Genomic DNA, 21,165 nt, shown 5'->3' with positions numbered 1-21,165 from the left:
TATTGGTTTGAATATATATGTTGCAGGGGTATCCAATAAAATACCATTTATAATATGAAATGATATAGCCGTCAAAGTGGAACAATTTGATTTGGTTCTAAATGAGTTCTTTTTTTTTTCATTCTTTCAATTTGCTCAACATGTAACAATGAACTTGAAATGTGTCAATTCTGTCCAATGAACCACGATGCGATACATATCGATATATTTTGAAGTGGAATTATTCAGTTTGAGTTGATGCATACGCATATTTAAAATTAAAAACCACTTTGATTGAACGTCATTGTTTGTTACACCCTTAGTATGTTGTAACAAAACTTGATTTATGCAGAGAGGAACTGCTACTGCTCAGAGAAGAGACAGAGAAGAAAATTGGTGATTTGGAGGGACAAAACCAGAAGCTACAGTTGGCTATCCAACAGGTCTCAGCAGACATGCAGAGGGTCAGTCTGAATTTCTCAAGTCTTTTCATGTTCTAACTGTTATTTATTACGAATAGCCCACTAAAACTCGACATTTTTATCTTTCAGTCACAGAGTATGCTGTCGTTTTCAGAGAGGTCCCTCCAGGATCTTCAGACCGAATATAATACCTTGAAGTCAAAACAACAAAAGGTAAAAGAACAAACAAATTTACTTGTCGAACAACTTTAAGTCTTTACTGAAGTAATCGATGCATTATCTAGCTCTTTATACAACAGCATTTATTTTAATAGGTTGAATGTAGGAATTCATATAGTTTATATTTGAACATGATTTCTTGAATTGATTAGGCTGCTGTGACAGAGGAGGACAAGGAGCGCATGTTGGGGCATCTTCAGAAGAAAGTGAACACCTTAGAAAGGCAATTGCAAGGAAACCTGAGCCAAGATGACCATCTACTTGAGCTTCTTCAGGAGGTCAATTAAAAAAGCAAACTAAATTACTCTCACTGTATTAATGAAGGCTTGCAATCTGCCAGGGTAAGCTCATTGATTATATCTGGTTTTGCTTATGCAGAGGTCCAGTCTCGAGCAAAGACTGGAAGACACCAGAACAGAACTACTCGAATTTCGGACCATTCATGCTGATAGAGTCAGATCCTTTGAGGCACAGGTGCTGATGAAATTCTATGATCCTTGGTTCACACGACTGTTGCTGTCTCTTTAATACAATGTAAATACAGTGGAGCCTCGGTTTTCGACCACAATCCATTCCAGAAGGCTGTTCAAGAAGTGAATCGTTCGAATTCCGAATCATATTTTCCCATTACAAATAATGGAAAAAAATGTAATCGTTCCAAGCAAAAAACCCGCCTTTTTTAAGCATTTTTTCATTTGCGCATTTTTGTCCGATCGCGCAACTGCAGCGCACCGCCGAACACGCAACCGTAGCGAGTCACTGACTACGCAACTGCACCGCGCTGGTCGCATTATTGTGACAGAGCGGTCGCTAAAATTTAGAAAATATTTTTAAAATCCTGATGTACTTTCCAAAATTTAAGTGGACTTCAGTGCGCAGGGAGCTTTATTTGGTCAGATCGCGCAACCGCAGCGCGCCAGGCGCTCACTGTCGCATTGCTTTAGGAGCGTCTTTGTGTTTTAGAATGGCTTTACTGCTCCCACTTGCTCCTTTTGGAGGCATGATTAGAGTTGATGCAATCCTCAGAGTAACGAGAATGTAACAACGAACGGAGTCAGTTGGCATGCGGGTCCTCTCGGCTCATCTCGCGAGGTTCGACAACCGAATTTCGTCCGACATCTGAAGCAAAAAAAATCTCGAATTTTTTGTTCGAATACCGATTTGTTCGAGAACCGGGACGTTCGAAAACCGAGGCTCCATTGTATATTCTTGCCAGTATATTCAATACATTGTTACAGAAAAATACAGAATATGTTATAAGGACTTCTCAAAGTAGTTAACAAGGAATTGACTCAAAATAGTTCACAAGGAATTAAGGAAGCTCAGTCAAGATTTGAGGGTCTAGGGCAGGGGTCGGGAACCTTTTTGGCGGACAGAGCCATAAATGCCCATTTTAAAAAAATAATTTAACGTGAAAGCCATCCATACCATTAAAAAAAAAAAAAAAAAAAAAAAAAAAAGATAGGCTAAATACAATGTATGTACCGTATTTTTCGGACTAAAGGTCGCTCCGGAGTACAAGTCGCATCAGCCATAAAATGCACAATAAAGAGGAAAAAGAAATATATACGTAAGTCGCACTGGAGTTGAAGTCGCATTTTGGGGGAAATTTATTTTACAAAATCCAACACCAAGAGCAGACATGAACCAGCAACAACAGGCTTAACGATACGGTATGCTAACGTGACATAAACACAAATGAGGAGCTGAGAGCGGGCCTGACGTAACATTAACAGTTATTCAAATAACTATAACATAAATAACATGTTTATCAAACCATCTGTGTCACTCCAAATCATTAAATCCATTGATCAAATTCATCGTCCTTTCTGTAAACAACACCGCGTGTGCAGCGTGCCGCTGACGTCGGACTCGTCGTCAGTTGCAGTTCAAATTATTCCACAGGCCCATATAACAATATATCAACTATATATCAAATAACAATAATATAATTTTTGATTTTATCGAACCATCCGTGTCACTCCAAATCATTAAATCAGCGGAATATTAATCCTCTGTGTCAAAAAAACCAAACAGCTGTTGACAGCGGAACTACGTGACGTCAGACTAGATATATCAAATAAATGTAATATGAACAACATTTTTAACGAACCTTCCGTGTCACTCCATACATTAAATCCATCGGAATATTCATCCTCTGTGTCAAAAAAAAATAAATACACACACGGCTGTTGATGCCACAACTGTGTGCCGCGGACGTCAGACTAAATATATCAAATAAATGTAATATAAACAACAATTTTAACGGACCATCCGTGTCACTCCAAATTATTCAAGCAAGATGGCGGCGCGTGCACACGCAGCGGCCACTCTCTGTCCCGTCAGTACGGTGATTTGTTCGTCTAATGAGTGTTCGTCCGACAGTCTTATGTGTTCGTCTTGTCGTGCTTTATCGTGCTACAAGTACAGCAGGCAGGTTCTGCTCGACATCGGCAGAAGTGGGTTTTGTGGCGTTCTGGACTTTGAAGCGGCGACATTAAAGGCGCTCGGACTGCTACGTCCTGAAACGTCGCCGACCTCGCCCGCTATTCCTCCCCCGGTTGGGAGCCGTCGGAAACGGTGTGCGAGGAGGCAGAAGAGGGGCAAGCGCGGAGGTGTCCGGGCTAGGCTGGCGGCCAACCCAGCGCGCCCGGCGGTGCCCTCCATTCTTCTGGCGAATGTTCGATCGCTGGACAACAAAATGGATTACGTTCGCCTGCTGAGGTCTACGAACTGGACGGTGCAGAACTGCTGTGTGCTCGTGTTCACCAAGACCTGGTTGACTGACAACATTCCGGACTCTGTCGTGCATCTGGAGCGGCTAGCGTGCTATCGGGCGGACCGTGCCATTGTACGAGGGGGAAAGTCGCGAGGAGGTGGAATATGCGTCTACATCCGAGAAGAATGGTGCCGGGACTCTGTGGTGGTATGTAAGCACTTCTCGCCACTTGCGGAGTTTGTGATCATCAAGTGCCGTCCTTTTTACCTGCCGAGGGAATTTACCGCGATTCTGCTAGTCGCGGTATACATCCCGCCTTCCAACATCGAAGGCGACAGGATCGCGGCGCTTGGTGAACTGTACCAGGCTGTCAGTGAACAGCAGACAGCGCACCCTTACGGTTTCACCATCTTCGCTGGAGACTTCAATCATGCCAACCTGAAGTCTGTTTTCCCGAGGCTTCACCAGCATGTTACTTTTCCGACACGTGGAGACAGCTTCCTGGACCTAGTCTACTCTGCGCAAAAGGGAGCTTTCAAAGCCACCCACCTCCCCCATCTTGGGCTTTCTGACCATCTCACCGTTTTGCTTTTGTCCGCATACAGACAATTGGTAAAGGCATCCAGGCCGGTTCGGAGGCGGGTTCGGGTGTGGCCTGAGGGTGCCTCCGATGTACTTCGTGACTGCTTCGACACCACTGACTGGGACTTGTTTAAGCAGGCAGCCACCTACAACGATCGGACGGACATAGAGGAGTATACTGACTCTGTTTCCTCTTACATCACGAAGTGCATCGATGATGTGACTTGCTCAAAATCCGTCGTCACTCGCGCGAACTGGAAGCCGTGGCTGACAGGGGCTGTCCTCAGACTGCTGAGGGCCAGGGACTAGGCTTTCAGAGCGGGGGATGAGGCTGGCTTGAGGACAGCGAGGGCCGACCTGTCCCGAGGCATCAAAGAAGCGAAGAAGGCGTTCTCGTGCAAGGTCTCCACCCACTTCAAGGACAGCAAGGGCGCACGTAGCCTTTGGAAGGGCATTCAGACCATCACGGACTACAAGCCCGCGCAGAGGAGCTGTGAGGGCGACGTCCGTCTGCTGAACGATCTAAACCGCTTCTTTGCTCGCTTCGACGCCCAGAACAGCACTTGCCCGCTGAAGACCACTCCCCCCCACACGAGCAGCCCCTGCGCCTCTCTGCCGACGGTGTGAGGAGGGCGCTTGCCGCTATTGACACCCGTAAGGCGGCGGGCCCTGACAACATCCCGGGTCGAGCGCTGAAGGACTGCGCTGGGGAACTGTCGGGTGTCTTCACGGACATCTTTAACGTTTACCTGCAGCAGGCCATCGTCCCCTCATGTTTCAAGGCTGCCACCATTGATCCTGTGCCGAAGAAACCTGCACCGTCCTGCTTCAATGACTACCGCCCCGTGGCACTGACGCCCATCATCATGAAGTGCTTTGAGCGGCTTGTCATGGAACACATCAAATCCGTTCTCCCCCCACCATTGACCCTTTCCAGTTTGCGTATCGTGCCAAGCGGTCCTCTGAGGATGCCATCTGCTCTGCCCTCCACTCGGCCCTCATCCACCTGGAGAGTAAGGACTCATATGTGAGGTTGCTGTTTGTGGACTTCAGCTCTGCCTTCAACACCATTGTGCCGCAGCGACTCATCTGCAAACTCGACGAGCTGGGCCTCAGTACCTCCCTCTGCAACTGGCTACTGGACTTCCTCTGTCAGAGGCCTCAGGTGGTGCGTGTTGGCGACAAAATCTCCGCCAGCATCACGCCGAGCACGGGGGCCCCCCAGGGCTGCGTGCTCAGTCGATTGCTCTTCACCCTGCTGACGCATGACTGCACTGCAACCTACAGCGACAACCACATAAAGAAGTTTGCTGACGACACGACTCTGGTGGGTCTCATCACGAAGGGCGACGAGACTTGGTACAGGTCGGAAGTTGACCTTTTGACCACGTGGTGGAGGGACAACAACCTCCTGCTGAACGTCAACAAGACCAAGGAAATCGTTGTTGACTTCCGGAAGGGTCACACAAAACACCTGCCGCTGATCATCGACGGTGCTGTGGTGGAGAGGGTGAGCTGCACCAAGTTCCTGGGGGTGCACATCAGTGAGGACCTCTCCTGGTCTGCAAACACCTCGTCACTGGCATAGAAAGCTCAGCGGCGCCTGTACTTCCTGCGGAAGCTCAGGCGTGCATGTGCTCCTCAGGCAGTACTGTCTACATTCTACCGTGGCACCATTGAGAGCGTCCTCACCAGTTGCATCGCTGTCTGGAGTGGTAACTGCACTGAACAGAACTTGAAGGCCCTGCAGCGCATAGTGAATACGGCTGGTAAGATTATTGGTGCTTCGCTCCCCTCCCTGAAGGACATTTACATCTCCCATCTCGCCCACAAGGCAACCTCGATTGCGAGAGATGTGAGTCACCCGGCTCACTCTTTGTTTGACCTTCTGCCCTCTGGGAAGAGGTACAGGAGCCTGCGCTCCCGCACCACCAGACTCGCCAACAGGCTGTTAGGACCCTGAACTCGCTACCCCCTTCTGCGTAGCGTGCGGCACTGTTGCGCTATTTTCTGGAATGTCTGCTGTACACTCACTTGCTCCTTTTTTTGCTCCTCTTATTTATTTATTTGTTGTGTTATTTATTCATTATTTATTCAGCACGCTGTTGTTATACTTGTTTACTTGTTTGTCTGTTGTGGGCCATGTCTTGTCACCGTGGGATAGGGGGGAACGAAATTTCGGTTTCTTTGTGTGTCTTTGGCATGTGGAGAAATTGACAATAAAGCTGACTTTGACTTTGAAATCATTGAATCCATCGGAATGATCATCTTCTGTGTCAATAAAAAATAAAAAATAAACAGCTGTTGACTCCGGACCCACGTACGTGCGCCGCTGACTTCAGCCTCATCGTCAGTTGCGGCTGCAATTATTCCACAGATCTAGTATATAACTATATAACACAGATCTATATTGTAGCGTTACCAAAGTACCAGGCAAGACGTGGGTTTATTTCACATAACAAGAGCTCAACATATGTGTGTTTGATCCACGCAAGCGCCCTATATCGCTTGATATTTCATTGTTTCATTGATGCAATTTTGTCATCGCATATGAGGCATGTAGCAGAGCCTCCTCTCTCTACAAATGTGAATTCTACGGTCCACTCACTCAGAAATGTTCGGTAATCGTCATCGTTTTTTCTCCACCATCTTTCTTGCTTGCCTGGCACACACCAGCTAGCTAGCTGAAATTTTAAATAAAGCGGATGGAATTTTACCTCTCACTACCCCGTAGGCACCGGATTGTCCAACAAAATCACGCTTTTTCGTCCTACCTGGCGTCATCCTTCTGTACACCGAAGGGCAGCTGGGATTGGCTGTTAGGACGCAACCGTGGATTTCAGCGGTAGAAAACAGATGGGATGGATTGGAAACGTGATCATATTTTATATTTTGAAAGCTAATTTATCATTTTTATTTCAGTGGGTCTATTTTTTACTTTGATAATATAACAAAATTATTTATGACTTCAATTGTGTAAACAAATGTCAGATTTGTCTGCAAGCCTTACGCAGTCACCAAAAGAGCCATAGCTGGCTCGCAAGCCATAAGTTCCTGACCCCTGGTCTAGGGCACCAAATTGCCATTTTGCACCACTGTAATACTATTAAGATAGTATTTACATGTTTGAAACAATTTTGTAACGTTCCAATGATAACATATGCACTTATATGGTTTAATATACCGTATTTTCCGGACTATAAGTCGCTCCGGAGTATAAGTCGCACCAGCCATAAAATGCCCCAAAAAGTGAAAAAAAACATATATAAGTTGCTCCGGAGTATAAGTCGCATTTTGGGGGGCAATTTATTCAACAAAATCCCACACCAAAAACAGTCATGAACGAGCAACAACAGGCTAAACGATAGCAACAACAGGCTAAACGATAGGTATGCTAACGTGACAAACACAAACAAAGAGCTGAGAACGGGCCTGACGTAACATATAGAGTGATTAAGGACAACTATTACATGAATAACATGTTTATAAAACCATCGGTGTCACTCCAATTCATTAAATCCATTGATCGTTGTTTGTCAACAATGGGTGCGCGCGGCTGAGGGCGCTTGCACTTCAAAATATTCCACAGGCTCATATAACGATAGATAAACTATATTTCAAATAACTATAATATAAGCCAATAATATTATCAAATCATCCGTGCACTTTAAATCCATTAAATCCATCGATCAAATTCCTCGTCCTTTGTCAACATCGCCGCGCGTGCGCCCTGACGTCAGCCTCGTCTTTATTCCACAGATCTAGTATATAACTATATTGTAGCGTTAACAAAGTACAAGGATAGACGTGGGTTTGGTAAACGGCTCTTTATTAAACAAAACAAACTTCCAAGCGTGTGGCGGCGTGGACTTCCAGACACGAGAGCTCCATGGCATAGGACCGGGCGTGCGTAATGGCCATGTCCGAGCCCCATGCACCGTTCGCGGACAGCCACTCGGCCGAGCGCCGGCCCCCGACTCAGTAGAGTAGGACCGGGCGTGCGTAAAAGCCATAATAGTTTTTCAAACCTTCTATGTCACTCCAAATCCTTAATTCCTTCAAACTCTTTGTCCTCCGTGTCACTTAGAAATGATCACCGCTAATGATGCCGGTAGTCCTTACGTGGGTGCGTTTGTCCTTTATGTAAACAACCGCCGCGCCGTGCCACTGACGTCACTTGAAATAATAATCCATTGGTACATCACGGTTCTCCAAACTTTCTTTCTGCTGCTCGATTACTGTTTTCAGCTGCATATTTTACAACTTGAAGTTTGTAACCTGCAAAATATGAGTTTCTTTTTGGTGCCATTTTTCTTAAGCCCACCCAGTTGATGAGTCACAGCCAACGGTGAAATTTAGAGCGCCCTCATCCAGTTTCGTCTGAAAATATATATTTTTTTCATATGTAGTTTTTTGTTTTGTTTATTTGGTTGTTTTAGCAAAGTCAAAGTCTGCTTTATTGTCGATTTTTTTCCATATACCAAGACACACAAAGAGATTGAAATTACGTTCCCACTATCCCTCGGTGAGATAGTACACATATGCATACAAGCAACACAAAAAAACCCAAGAAGGCACAAACAATGAATAAATAAGAGTGTTGAATAAATTATAAATAAACAAATAATAATAAATAATAATAAATATAAGAGGAGCAAAAATGGAGCAAGTGTACATACAGCAGACAGTGGACTTGGATATGGAGCTTTAAAGTGTTAATTGCTTTATTTGATGTTTTCTCTATTTTCTATGTTTTGAATATGTTCAAGATAAAGATATAAAAGCATGTGAAGTGATCAACTATACTAAAAATAACATGGGAAGTGGTCAACTATACTTGTAAGTAAGTGATGTCTTAATGATCAAGTACAAATTTGTGAAAAAAAACATATATAAGTCGCTCCCGAGTATAAGTCGCCCCCCCACCTAAACGATGAAAAAAAAAAAACACGACTTATAGTCCGGAAATTACGGTACATTTCTTGATACACAAAAAATACATGTATGTCAAAAATGAGAGGGTGACGCTACTTCGCAGATTTTCACATATCGCGGGTGGTCATGGAATCAATTATCCGCAATAAACGAGGGATTACTGTACTTTCAGTTTGTCCCATCTTTGATAGCCACAACCAGATACTCCTGTCTTTTAAGTTATAAGTTTTATTATATTTCGGATCTACTTCCCAACACTCACGGTTGTCCTGAATTTTTTTTGTAGTCACCTTTAGTGTAATAAAGTGAAGTCAAAGTTGATTAATCAATAACATCATTCCACATACAGGAGCGTTTCCCAATCTTTTTCTTACCATAGACAAGTTCCATGTAAAGACACATTTGGAAAGACTGGCATAGAAGGAAAGAAAGAAAATGATAGAAAATGTAATTTACCATTCCGCTTAATATAGATATTGCTCCAGACCTCAAGGGCCACAGTCCCGCCTGCGGGTTTTCCATGTGTTCCTGCTGTAAGACATGTGCTGTGTCCGAATTTGCACTCTATTCCCTATACAGTAATCCCTCGCTACGTCGCGGTTCATTCATCGCGGCTTCAGTACATCGCAATTTTTTTTTGCCAAATTAAAAAAAAAAAAACATCAAAAATTCAAAATAAATCTTCTAAATTGAGAAATTATGGCATGAACGTTGCCCACATGCCAGCAGAAGGCAGAGTGCCCACACAATTGCAGTACGAACACTTGTACCTTTTTATAAAAAAAAGTTGTTTAGAATAATAAGAGTTCTAAAAACATATTTACAGTGTTGTACCTTGTTATAAAAAAGTTATAATAATAAAAGAGTTCTAAAAACATATTTACAGTATGTACACTTGTACCTTGTTATAAATAAGTTGCTATAATAATAAAAGAGTTCTAAAAACATATTTACATAATGTATACTTTAGCTACATCTACATTTGTCTCACACACACACACACACGCATCATATTAATATTCATATTATTTATACATTATTTTCTGTGTGTCATTTATACTATGTATTAATATAGTATTTACATGTTTGAAACTATTATTTAATGTTATGCACTTACATGGTTTAATATACACTTATTGATACTCAAAAAATGTATGTATGTTAAAAATGGGAGGGTGACACTACTTCGCGGATTTTCACATATTGCGAGTGGTCTTGGAACCAATTATCCGCGATAAACAAGGAGTTACTGTATAGTCCACTATTAAGGGGTTATGCCATTTTGTAGAGGTGTCCGAATGTCCAGGGAGCATAAATGGAGGGCATTCAAAATTAACCACAGCGCACTTGACAAAGTTCATCGATGTTCAATTGTTGATTATAGACCACAATGCATTGTTTTACCGCAAACTGTCCTCCAGCTCACAAAATGTTTTTTGTCTGTCTGATCTCAGATAGCCAAAATGACATGCAGCATTACAGAGCTGCAGACACTTCTCCGACATGAAGATGAATCCTCAAGGTCCTATCGAGACAGAACAGACACACAAGTGAGCAAGGACATCCAGAAAAAAATACCCAACACACTTAAGAATTTTTAATTTTATTGAACTATGTGTTGTCAACATACAGCTTACTTTTGTAATTATGATTTCCATATGTTGTGAAAAAAAGTCTTGTACACTTGAGTTTTAAAATCATGGTGAAATGTGGGATTTAAAGTGCTGAAGATGAGTCATGAGAGTTATCAGCTTTCCTTAAAAAAATGAAGACAATAAAACTTCCAACTCAGCCGACTCCCCTAGAAATATACCTTTTATTGAACTGCTAACTCTGTGTTGTTAAAATGTTGCATTCTATAATATTATTGTGCTGTTTTTTTTCCAGATAGCCACCCTGGAGCAGCAGGTCCAAGAAAGTTGTGATCGACTTAAGAGTGCACAGCAGCAGATTGAAGTGAAAGAACAGCAGACAGAAAAATTGGTTAGTTGTAATTCTACAAAGTCGACATTGTCATATAGTGACCTTAATTTTGTAACTGTTAATTATACACACAAAACGTGATTTTGACCACCCACACAGTTAGACTTGTCACACAAGTTGCAAATAAACTCTACTCTTAATTACCGTATTTTCCGGACTATAAGTCGCTCCGGAGTATAAGTCGCACCAGCCATAAAATGCCCCAAAAGTGAAAAAAAACATATATAAGTCGCTCCGGAGTATAAGTCGCATTTTGGGGGGCAATTTATTCGACAAAATCCCACACCAAAAACAGTCATGAATGAGCAACAACAGGCTAAACGATAGCAACAACAGGCTAAACGATAGGTATGCTAACGTGACAAACACAAACAAAGAGCTGAGAACGGGCCTGATGTAACATATAGAGTGATTAAGGACAACTATTACATGAATAACATGTTTATAAAACCATTGGTGTCACTCCAATTCATTAAATCCATCGATCATTCGATACGATAGCAACAGGCTAAACGATAGGTATGCTAACGTGACAAACACAAATGAGGAGCTGAGAACGGGCCTGACGTAACATATAGAGTGATTTAGGACAACCATTACATAAATAACATGTTTATAAAACCATCGGTGTCATCCCAATTCATTAAATCCATCGATCGTTCTTTGTCAACAATGGCTGCGCGTGGCTGAGGGGGCTTGCACTTCAAAATATTCCACAGGCTCATATAACGATAGATAAACTATATTTCAAATAACTATAATATAAGCAATAATATTATCAAACCATCCGTGCACTTTAAATCCATTAAATCCATCGATCAAATTCCTCGTCCTTTGTCAACATCGCCGCGCGTGCGCCCTGACGTCAGCCTCGTCTTTATTCCACAGATCTAGTATATAACTATATTTTAGCGTTAACAAAGTACAAGGATAGACGTAGGTTTGGTAAACGGCTCTTTATTCCACAAAACAAACTTCCAAGCGTGTGGCGGCGTGGACTTCCGGAGACGATAGCTCCATGGCAGAGGACCGGGCGTGCGTAATGGTCATGTCCGAGCCCCATGCACCGTTCGTGGACAGCCACTCGGCCGAGCGCCGGCCCCCGACTCAGTAGAGTAGGACCGGGCGTGCGTCAAAGCCATAATAGTTTTTCAAACCTTCTATGTCACTCCAAAGCCTTAATTCCTTTAAACTCTTTGTCCTCCGTGTCACTTAGAAATGATCACCGCTAATGATGCCGGTCGTCCTTACGTGGGTCGCGCCGCGCGGTGCCACTGACGTCACTTGAAATAGTAATCCATTGCTACATCACGGTTCTCCAAACTTTCTTTCTGCTGCTCGATTACTGTTTTCAGCTGCATATTTTACAACTTGAAGTTTGTAACTTGCAAAATATGACTTTCTTTTTGGTGCCATTTTCCTTAAGCCCACCCAGTTGATGAGTCACGGCCAACGGTGAAATTTAAAGCGCCCTCATCCAGTTTCGTCTGAAAAAAAATATTTTTTTAAATGTAGTTTTTTGTTTTGTTTATTTGGTTGTTTTATCAAAGACAAAGTCTGCTTTATTGTCGATTTTTTTTTCATATACCAAGACACACACAGAGATTGAAATTACGTTCCCACTATCCCTCGGTGAGATAGTACACATATCCATACAAGCAACACAAAAAACCCCAAGAAGGCATAAACAATGAATAAATAAGAGTGTTGAATAAATGATAAATAAACAAATAATAATAAATAATAATAATAAATATAAGAGGAGCAAACAGACAGTGGACTTGGATATGGTGCTTTAAAGTGTTAATTGCTTTATTTGATGTTTTCTCTATTTTTTATGTTTTGAATATGTTCAAGATAAAGATATAAAAGCATGTTAAGTGATCAACTATACTAAAAATAACATGGGAAGTGGTCAACTATACTTTTAAGTGATGTCTTAATGATCAAGTAAAAATTTGTGGAAAAAAAACCATATATAAGTCGCTCCTGAGTATAAGTCGCCCCCCCGCCCAAACTATGAAAAAAAACGCGACTTATAGTCCGGAAATTACGGTATAATGAGAATACGAAAAATGTTAAAAAATGTTAGATGTGAACACTGTATGTTGTACATGACGGAAGTGATTCTTCTTTTCAAATGAGAACATGAGAAGTAGGCAAATACTTTTTTTCAGCATTGTAGCCTTGAGTCTTTGTTTTTTAACATATATGCGACAAGGGAAAAAGAAAGAAAAGATGGATTCACCGCCTTATTTTTACTCCGTTTACAAAAATGATCTATCAAGTGGTTAGGGTTGTCACAATACGTATTTAAATTTCAAACGTAATATCGATACCCAGGAAAATACTCAATACTGCGGGGTTTCATGTTCAAACAAGACTGGCTGGTTTAGCCTTCCTGCCGCTGCCTCACTGGCCATACAGGAGAAAATGAAACTGCAAGTGAGGTTATAGTGAGGATTGCCAGACAGAGTGCGCACGGCAAATACTGTGGGCATGCGCACCGTAGTATCAATACCATGACAAATTAGTATTGTGCTGTAATCGGTTACAGGATGTGTATCAATACTTTTGTCAACACTACAAGTGCTGCATTTTGTTTTTCAGAAAGGAGAGTGGAGTGCAAACAAAGCCTTTTTGGATCACCAGATCTGTTTGTTGCAGCAGCAGAGTCTTGAGAAGACAAACAGACTGGAGGAGACCACCGCTTTACAAACAGATATATGCAGAATGCAAGACACAATGGTAAACTTTTAAAAATTCTCAATAGTTCTAACTATTATGGTTTGGAAAATGTAAACCCTCCTCCAAAGCACCAATTTTATTGCATTAACCTTAATCCTTAACCTTTTCTCCACCATGGCATCAGTTCATTAAAGTCCAAGGTTTTCGCGGACGAGCAACCATTCGTCTCGTGGGGTGGGTGAGGAGGATTTTCTTTGTCCGATCGTGTCGATTTTTACCACACTTTTTCTCTACAATGTTTTTAAAGCACCGGTCCTGAAAAGGAAAAAAAATATACATTATATCATCATGTTCCAATTCAGTTATATGGTTTGTGCTTTATTTTTTTATTTTAGTTTCAGTACAAAAAAATATCAATGATTTCATCATTAAAATAAATAAATAAATAAATAAATAAATAGATAAAAACATTTTTATCTAGAGTTGAAGCGAGGCAATGAGCTAAAACCACCAGTGACCACGCACTTATTAATTCCCAACTCAAGTTGGCACGTGTACTACTGACATGAGAGTTGTTTGTCTTCGTTAAAACATACTACTGCATTTGCTGATGCTCAGCAGTCTGTCTTATATATTTAATAAATCTGTGTGTGAGGGACATACGGCCACGAAACCGACTGAAAGGGCACGATGGTGGCGAGAAAGTACATTACCACTGCCAGCGTCTGGCAGTACTGTGCTCCACTGGCGCAATGCGTAGAAGCCCAACATCGACTGCCTTTGGCTTAAAAGCGGCATCATATGCATTTCTTTTGTCCCCCATGATGACGGTTTGTATATAAAGGCTTCCTTTCAGTAATGTCGGTCTTGATCGCGTTCTGCGTGATGCGCGAAATGTAAACACAAACTAGCGCGTCTTCTTCGGCGCATTATCTCTTCGGAAAAATCCATAAGTACGCCGCGCCGCCGTTTAAGGTTCAAAGTAACCTTCTGAATAAAATGCATTAAAAGTTCACATTCATTACAACTTGTTTTTGGTGAGCAAAATGTCAGAAGAATTGAATTTAAATGCTGATTGATTGGGTTTTAATACAATGCAGATGGTCCAAACAGCGCCACTGCTTTGTGTAATCTCTGAGTCACATGGCAGAGTAAGAGAAAGGGTTTAGAGCACAGGTGTCAAACTCAAGGCCCGGGGGCCAGATACGGCCCGCCACATAATTCTATGTGTCCGGTGAAGACAAATTGTGCATCAAATTCATGTGTCATTACTAGAATTGCAAATTGTCTTCACTTTTAATATCTTTTTTTTTAAATATCTGACCAGTTTTTACTCGTCTGATTTGAAAACGAGTTATTTGTCAGTTTGTTTTGTAGCTTTTACTGTATATAATAGTGTTAAGAGTAAAAGTGATCAAGTCATCACAAAAATCACAAAAAAAATCTTATATAAGCCGCACCTGACTATAAGCCGCAGGGTCCAAAATTTTGGAAAAAAGTCGCGGTTTATAGTCCGGAAATTACGGTACTTTATTCCTCACTGGAGAGAAATAGAATGTAAAAAGCGAACATTTCATTATTGCATCAGTGGGCAGATTGATAGTCAGTTCTCCTTGTCGCTGAAAATTTGTTTTTGTACACCACGCAAGTCAGAGTTTTATATGCGATTGGGCATGACTTGACCAGCCACAATAGCATCAGATTGAATCGGGGCAAGAGGGTTTCATTACGAGATTACAAAACTGAGATCATAGTCCTTCTGCCTTGCAGGGTTTGGTTCTCATGCCAGGGATGAACCAATATTCTCAGAGCTGTCTTCTTATTATGGATGATGTGCGCCATGGACCATATTAAAACAAGAGGCTAATTCTTTCCCATCACTTTTCTTGCTCTAGGCTGACCTTGAGAGGCAACGAGATCAGGCAAATGTCACGCTGAAACAGCAAATAGAAGAGTTGGAACAGTGCAAGGTCATAGCTGCTAATGATTGGAATACCTATTGTATAATGGTTATGTGTTTCAAAAAAATAATTTGGTAATCTAAATTCAAAAACTGCTCGCACTCTGTTGCAGGTGGAGTTGGAAGGTAGGCAGACAGTTAGCACTGAAATCGCCAAAGCTCTAGAGGAAAGCAGGCGACAGAGAGAAGAACTACAAACACAGGTCTGTTGGCATCATGCATCATGTTTTCCTATTCCAATTTCATGGGTATACTGTGTGTTTGTTACATGAAGTGTAGAATGTTATGTGCATGAGTTCAGGTTGAGGTGTCGACTACTTCGCTTAAGAGATCGCAACAGGAGTTGGCAACCGTCAGTGAGAAGCTGATGTTGAAAGAAAAAGACATCCAAAGGCTACATGAAGGTACATTCCACAATAATTATCGACCCAATAATGATCAGGATGAGGAATTATGACGTTAAAAATAAAATGAAGAGGAAATCTCATGCTCCTGTACTTTGCTGACTGTGCCCTTCCCATTGAATATTCCTGTCTAAACACTCCTGCTCTAAGCTCACTTACTGGCAGTAATAACTCCTGCTCTAAGCTCACTCACTGGCAGTCATAACAAACAAATAAAAAAGCATGTTTTATGTGGAACTCAAATCAGTTCCTCCTTTCTGCTAAATACATCCTTGGATAATGTGCATTGAGCTCACATTAAACAAGCATAGGTTTGTGTGGGATTTCATCACTGTTTTAGAGGAAGACATTTCATGCTCTGTCATCGTTCTGTTATTTGTGTGCATGTACCATTTCACAGGCATTTACTGTAACATTTTGTCATGTACTGAACTATGGCTAAATTTCTTCAACTAAGGAGATATATATATATATATATATATATATATATTTGTGTGTGTGTACGTGCGTGCGTGCATATATGTACACATAGGTGCTGTAAAACAATTAACAATATTTCATTGCCTTTAATCACATTTTTATTGTTAACTCATGGTTAATCACATATTCTATATATTTATTTCTGATCCATCATTATAGCTCATTTTGATGCCCTTAACATGAAGAAGGTTGATTTTCTTATGCAGACATTTTTTATTTACCGTAATTTTCGGACTGTAAGTCGCTCCGGAGTATAAGTCGCACCAGCCATGAAATGCCCCAAAAAGTGAAAAAAAAAATATATATATATAAGTCGCTCCGGAGTATAAGTCGCATTTTGGGGGGCAATTTATTCGACAAAATCCCACACCAAGAACAGTCATGAACGAGCAACAACAGGCTAAATGATAGCAACGACAGGCTAAACGATAGCAACAACAGGCTAAACGATAGGTATGCTAACGTGACAAACACAAACAAAGAGCTAAGAACGGGCCTGGCGTGACAGAGTTATTAAAGACAACTATTACATAAATAAAATGTTTATAAAACCATCTGTGTCACTCCAATTCATTAAATCCATCGATCGTTCGATACGATAGCAACAACAAGCTAAACGATAGGTATGCTAACGTGACAAACACAAACGAAGAGCTGAGAATGGGCCTGACGAAACATATAGAGTTATTAAAGAGAACTATTACATAAATAACATGTTTATAAAACCATCGGTGTCACTCCAATTAATTAAATCCATCGATCGTTGGGTGCGCGCGGCTGACGGCGCTTGCAATTCAAAATATTCCACAGGCCCTTATAACGATATATAAATTATATTTCGAATAACTATTATATAAGCAATATTATCAAACCATCTGTGCACTTTAAATCATTAAATCCATCGATCAAATTCCTCGTCCTTTGTCAACAACGGCACGCGTGCGTCCTGACGTCAGCCTCGTTGTTATTCCACAGATCTACTATATAACTATATTGTAGCGTTAACAAAGTACAAGGAAAGACGTGGGTTTGGTAAACGGCAGTTTATTTAACAAAACAAACTTCCAAGCGTGTTTCGGCGTGGACTTCCAGCCACCGATGTGGAAGAGAGCTCCATACAATAGGACCGGGCGTGCGTAAAGGCCATGTCCGAGCCCCGTGCACCGTCCGCGGACAGCCACCCGGCCGAGCGCCGGCCCCCGACTTCGATCCACGGAGGTGAACGAGAGCTCAGTAGGACCGGGCGTCCGTAAAAGCCATAATAGTTATTCAAACCTTCTATGTCACTCCAAATCCTCAATTCCTTCACTGTCTGCGTCCTCCGTGTCACTTAGAAACAAAGCCGCTAATGATGCCAGTAGTACGTACGTGGGTACGTTTGTCCTTTATGTAAACAACCGCCGCGTCGCGCCGTGCCACTGACGTCACTTGAAATTCAAATTACAGTAATGCTTTGGTACATCACGGTTCTCCAAACTTTCTTTCTGCTGCTCGATTACTGTTTTGGGCTGAGTTTGTTACCTGCAAAATATGAGTTTCTTTTTGATGCCATTTTTCTTAAGCCCTTCCCATTTAGAGCGCCCTCATCCAGTTTCGTCTGAAAAATTTTTTTTTTTCAGATGTAGTTTTTTTGTTTTGTTTATTTGGTTGTTTCATCAAAGTCAAAGTCTGCTTCATTGTTGATTCCTTCATATGCCAAGACACACACAGAGATCGAAATTACGTTTCCATTATCCCACGGTGACAAGACATAGCACACAATATGCATACTAGTAAACAACACAAAAAAACCCAAGAAGGCACAAACAATGAATAAAAAACAGTGATGAATAAATAATAAATAAACAAATAACATAATAAATATAAGAGGAGCAAAAATGGAGCAAGTGTGCATACAGCAAACAGTGGACTTGGATATGGCGCTTTAAAGTGTTAATTGCTTTTTTTGATTTTTTCTATATTGTTTATGTTTTGAATATGTTCAAGATAAAGATATAAAAGCATGTGAAGTGATCAACTATACTAAAAATAACATGTGAAGTGGTCAACTATACTTGTAAGTGATGTGTTAATGATCAAGTAAATATTTGTGAAAAAAAAACATATAAGTCACTCCTGAGTATAAGTCGTCCCCCCCCACCCAAACTATGAAAAAAAAACGCGACTTATAGTCCGAAAATTACGGTAATTGGATAAAAAGCCACACAAAGGACCCCTCCACAGTCTATTCTAAGAATTCAACATTTGGGCAATATAAAAAAATATAACATGCATATGAAATGTAAATAAGTGCAACAAGCAATTTTTAAAGTTTGTTTTGAACTTTGCAGCAAAAAAATGGTCATGCCTTGTCTCTCTTGCTGCTTCATTACTGATATGTTATTTGGATAGTGAGGAACGTAATCTTGATTCCTTCCTATGTCTGGTACATGTGAAGAAATTGACATTAAAACTGATTTTGACTTTGATTCACCATATTAAGCCTGTTACTGATTTCTCAAGAAAGAATGAACAGACCACTCACCATGATGCTTTTATTTCTAAAAAAGGGATGAAATCTCTCCACAACAAGCCAAGACAAGTCACCAGTTTGGCATGCATAATTTTTGTTTCTGGTCTCGCAAGATCCGGTGAGGCGTTGTAGTTTTTCTGCAGCACCAGTACGTAAAAAGAGGCCAAAATAAGTTTTAATCGCATGATTTAAAAAAATCATGGCATTAAAAGGGGGTTGGAACAATGGTGTTAACACGTTAAACTTACACCACTAATAATAACAATATGCTATGATACATTTTGTCTCTCAAGGAAATACACTGTTTAAAAACCTGTTACAGAGGTGCAGAGTCAGCAGGCATCATTCGTCCAGCTGCAGGACAAACTTGAGGAGCTCCGGACCCAACGGGAGCAGATTGAGCTGGACAAAGACTCACAGTTAGCTCACCTGCGAGAAGAGCTTCTTAGCCAGAACCAACTGCAAGATGCTCATCAGACTCGGGTTAGTACCTATCTATTGGGTTCATTATACTCAATTCACATTCATGCATACCTTAAAACTGCCAGAGACTCCAGATACTGTTTACAGGAACTGCTTACAGTTTCCTGCTTACAGGGTGTGCATGTATGGGGGTGGGTTTACAGATCTCCTATTTAGAGGTGGAGGTAGAGACCCTGACAGAACAGCTCCACAGCCCTGCAGTGTGCGAGGAGGACCACAATGGCAGCGTGACAGTGGATGATCTAGATCACATTCAGAAGGTTAACAAAGAGCTCGAGCAGCAGCTCAGTGATAAAAACAGGGTACAATATTATTCTTTTCATTATGTCGCTTCTTATTCAAATTTCAAACAGGAACACATGTTCTGTAGTTATTACTGTTGACTTGTTCCTCTCTTGTCAAGTGTATCCTTATGGAAACAAATTTGATAAAGTTAACATGCTGATGATATTTAGTAAATGGAGAGTAATTGAAACCACCATGTCAAGAAAGTTTGTTGTTGTCTTTCAGACTATCAAACAACTGCAGCAGCGAATGGCAGAACTAAAAAGAACGTTGCAAAAAGAACTGGTAAGATACATAAGTTTAATGCTTTTTTCCTCTGACTGAAACCCCCAACAAAGCACAACTCCTAAATAAAAGTCCAAATTATCTCAACTTCACCACGACAGACCGGTACATAGTCTGCAATATATCAGACGCTGTCGCTCTCACGCGCCATCCTGCCCTCGCTCGTGAACAAGACCCCAGAATACTTGAACTCCTGCACTGATCTCAGAGAGGACATTCCACCCTTTTCCATCTGAGGACCATGGTCTCAGATTTGGAGGTGGTGATGTTCATCCCAACTGCTCCAGTGAGAGTTCGAGATTATCGGTTGAATAATTCATCAGCAAAAAGCATAGATGCAACACTGAGGTCACCAAATCTGTGCCAAAAACTCTGTCCATAAAAGTTATGAAGAGAATTGGTTACAAAGTCCAACACTGACTGGAAGCAAATCGGACTTACTGCCCGCCATGCGGACCAAACTCTGACATTGGTGATTCCCCATATTCTCGAAGCACCCTCCACAGAACCTCCCAAGGGACACAGTTGGATGCCTTCCCCAAGTCCACAAAGCACACACAGACAGGTTGGGTGAACTCCCATGCACCCATCCATAATAAGCATTGTCCAATCAAGGAATATAATAAAAAAACTAAATATAAGAACAGTCCATGGTTGACGAAAGGCTTAAGAAATGCCTGTAAAAAGAAAAATTTACTCTATAGGAACTTCATAAAAAAGAGAACAGAAGGCGCTGAAGATAAATATAAGAGATATAAGAATAAATTAACCAATATTATAAGATTAAGTAAGAAAGAATATTATAAGCATAAATTAGAGGATAACAAAAATAATATTAAGGGGATATGGACTCTCCTAAACCACATTATTAGAGAAGGTACCGAACAACACAAATTATACCTAAATATTTTGTTATAAATGATACTGAAAATTATAATATGGAAGAAGTGGCAAACAGTTTTAATCAGTTCTTTGTACATGTTGGGCCTCAAATAGCAAAAAACATACCGATTCCAGCGCCAGATGTAGGCAACAGAGATAAATTAATAGAAAGGAATCCTCACTCAATGAGTTGATGAAAATGAAATCATTAACATTGTAAAACAATGCAAAAATAAAACATCTACCGACTGCAATGGGATTGATATGATGTTAGTTAAGCAAATCATTGAGGAGATTTCAAAGCCACTTGTGTGCATCTGTAACTTGTCATTTTTAACTGGTACATT

General features: G+C 41.1%; 1 protein-coding gene across 4 annotated transcripts in view; it reads left to right on the top strand.

The window, feature by feature from the left end:
* Window positions 1–21,165, top strand: part of golga1 (golgin A1) — a 38,590-nt gene that overhangs the window by 13,070 nt on the left and 4,355 nt on the right. For all 4 annotated transcript variants that reach the window (XM_088375418.1, XM_088375417.1, XM_088375419.1 and 1 more), the window contains 13 exons: window positions 332–443; window positions 531–614; window positions 773–898; window positions 999–1,094; window positions 10,311–10,406; window positions 10,744–10,839; window positions 13,450–13,587; window positions 15,423–15,497; window positions 15,601–15,690; window positions 15,789–15,891; window positions 19,206–19,366; window positions 19,510–19,668; window positions 19,877–19,936. In XM_088375418.1, the coding sequence (XP_088231544.1) occupies window positions 332–443; window positions 531–614; window positions 773–898; window positions 999–1,094; window positions 10,311–10,406; window positions 10,744–10,839; window positions 13,450–13,587; window positions 15,423–15,497; window positions 15,601–15,690; window positions 15,789–15,891; window positions 19,206–19,366; window positions 19,510–19,668; window positions 19,877–19,936 (1,396 nt within the window). The remainder of the gene's footprint in view (window positions 1–331; window positions 444–530; window positions 615–772; window positions 899–998; window positions 1,095–10,310; window positions 10,407–10,743; window positions 10,840–13,449; window positions 13,588–15,422; window positions 15,498–15,600; window positions 15,691–15,788; window positions 15,892–19,205; window positions 19,367–19,509; window positions 19,669–19,876; window positions 19,937–21,165) is intronic.

Source organism: Syngnathus floridae, chromosome 5 (genome assembly GCF_059516105.1).
Source record: "Syngnathus floridae isolate MCC-2025c chromosome 5, RoL_Sflo_1.0, whole genome shotgun sequence".
Classification (NCBI taxonomy): domain Eukaryota; kingdom Metazoa; phylum Chordata; class Actinopteri; order Syngnathiformes; family Syngnathidae; genus Syngnathus; species Syngnathus floridae.
Note: the sequence above shows the minus strand (reverse complement) of the source record. Positions and strands in the feature narration are given on the sequence as shown.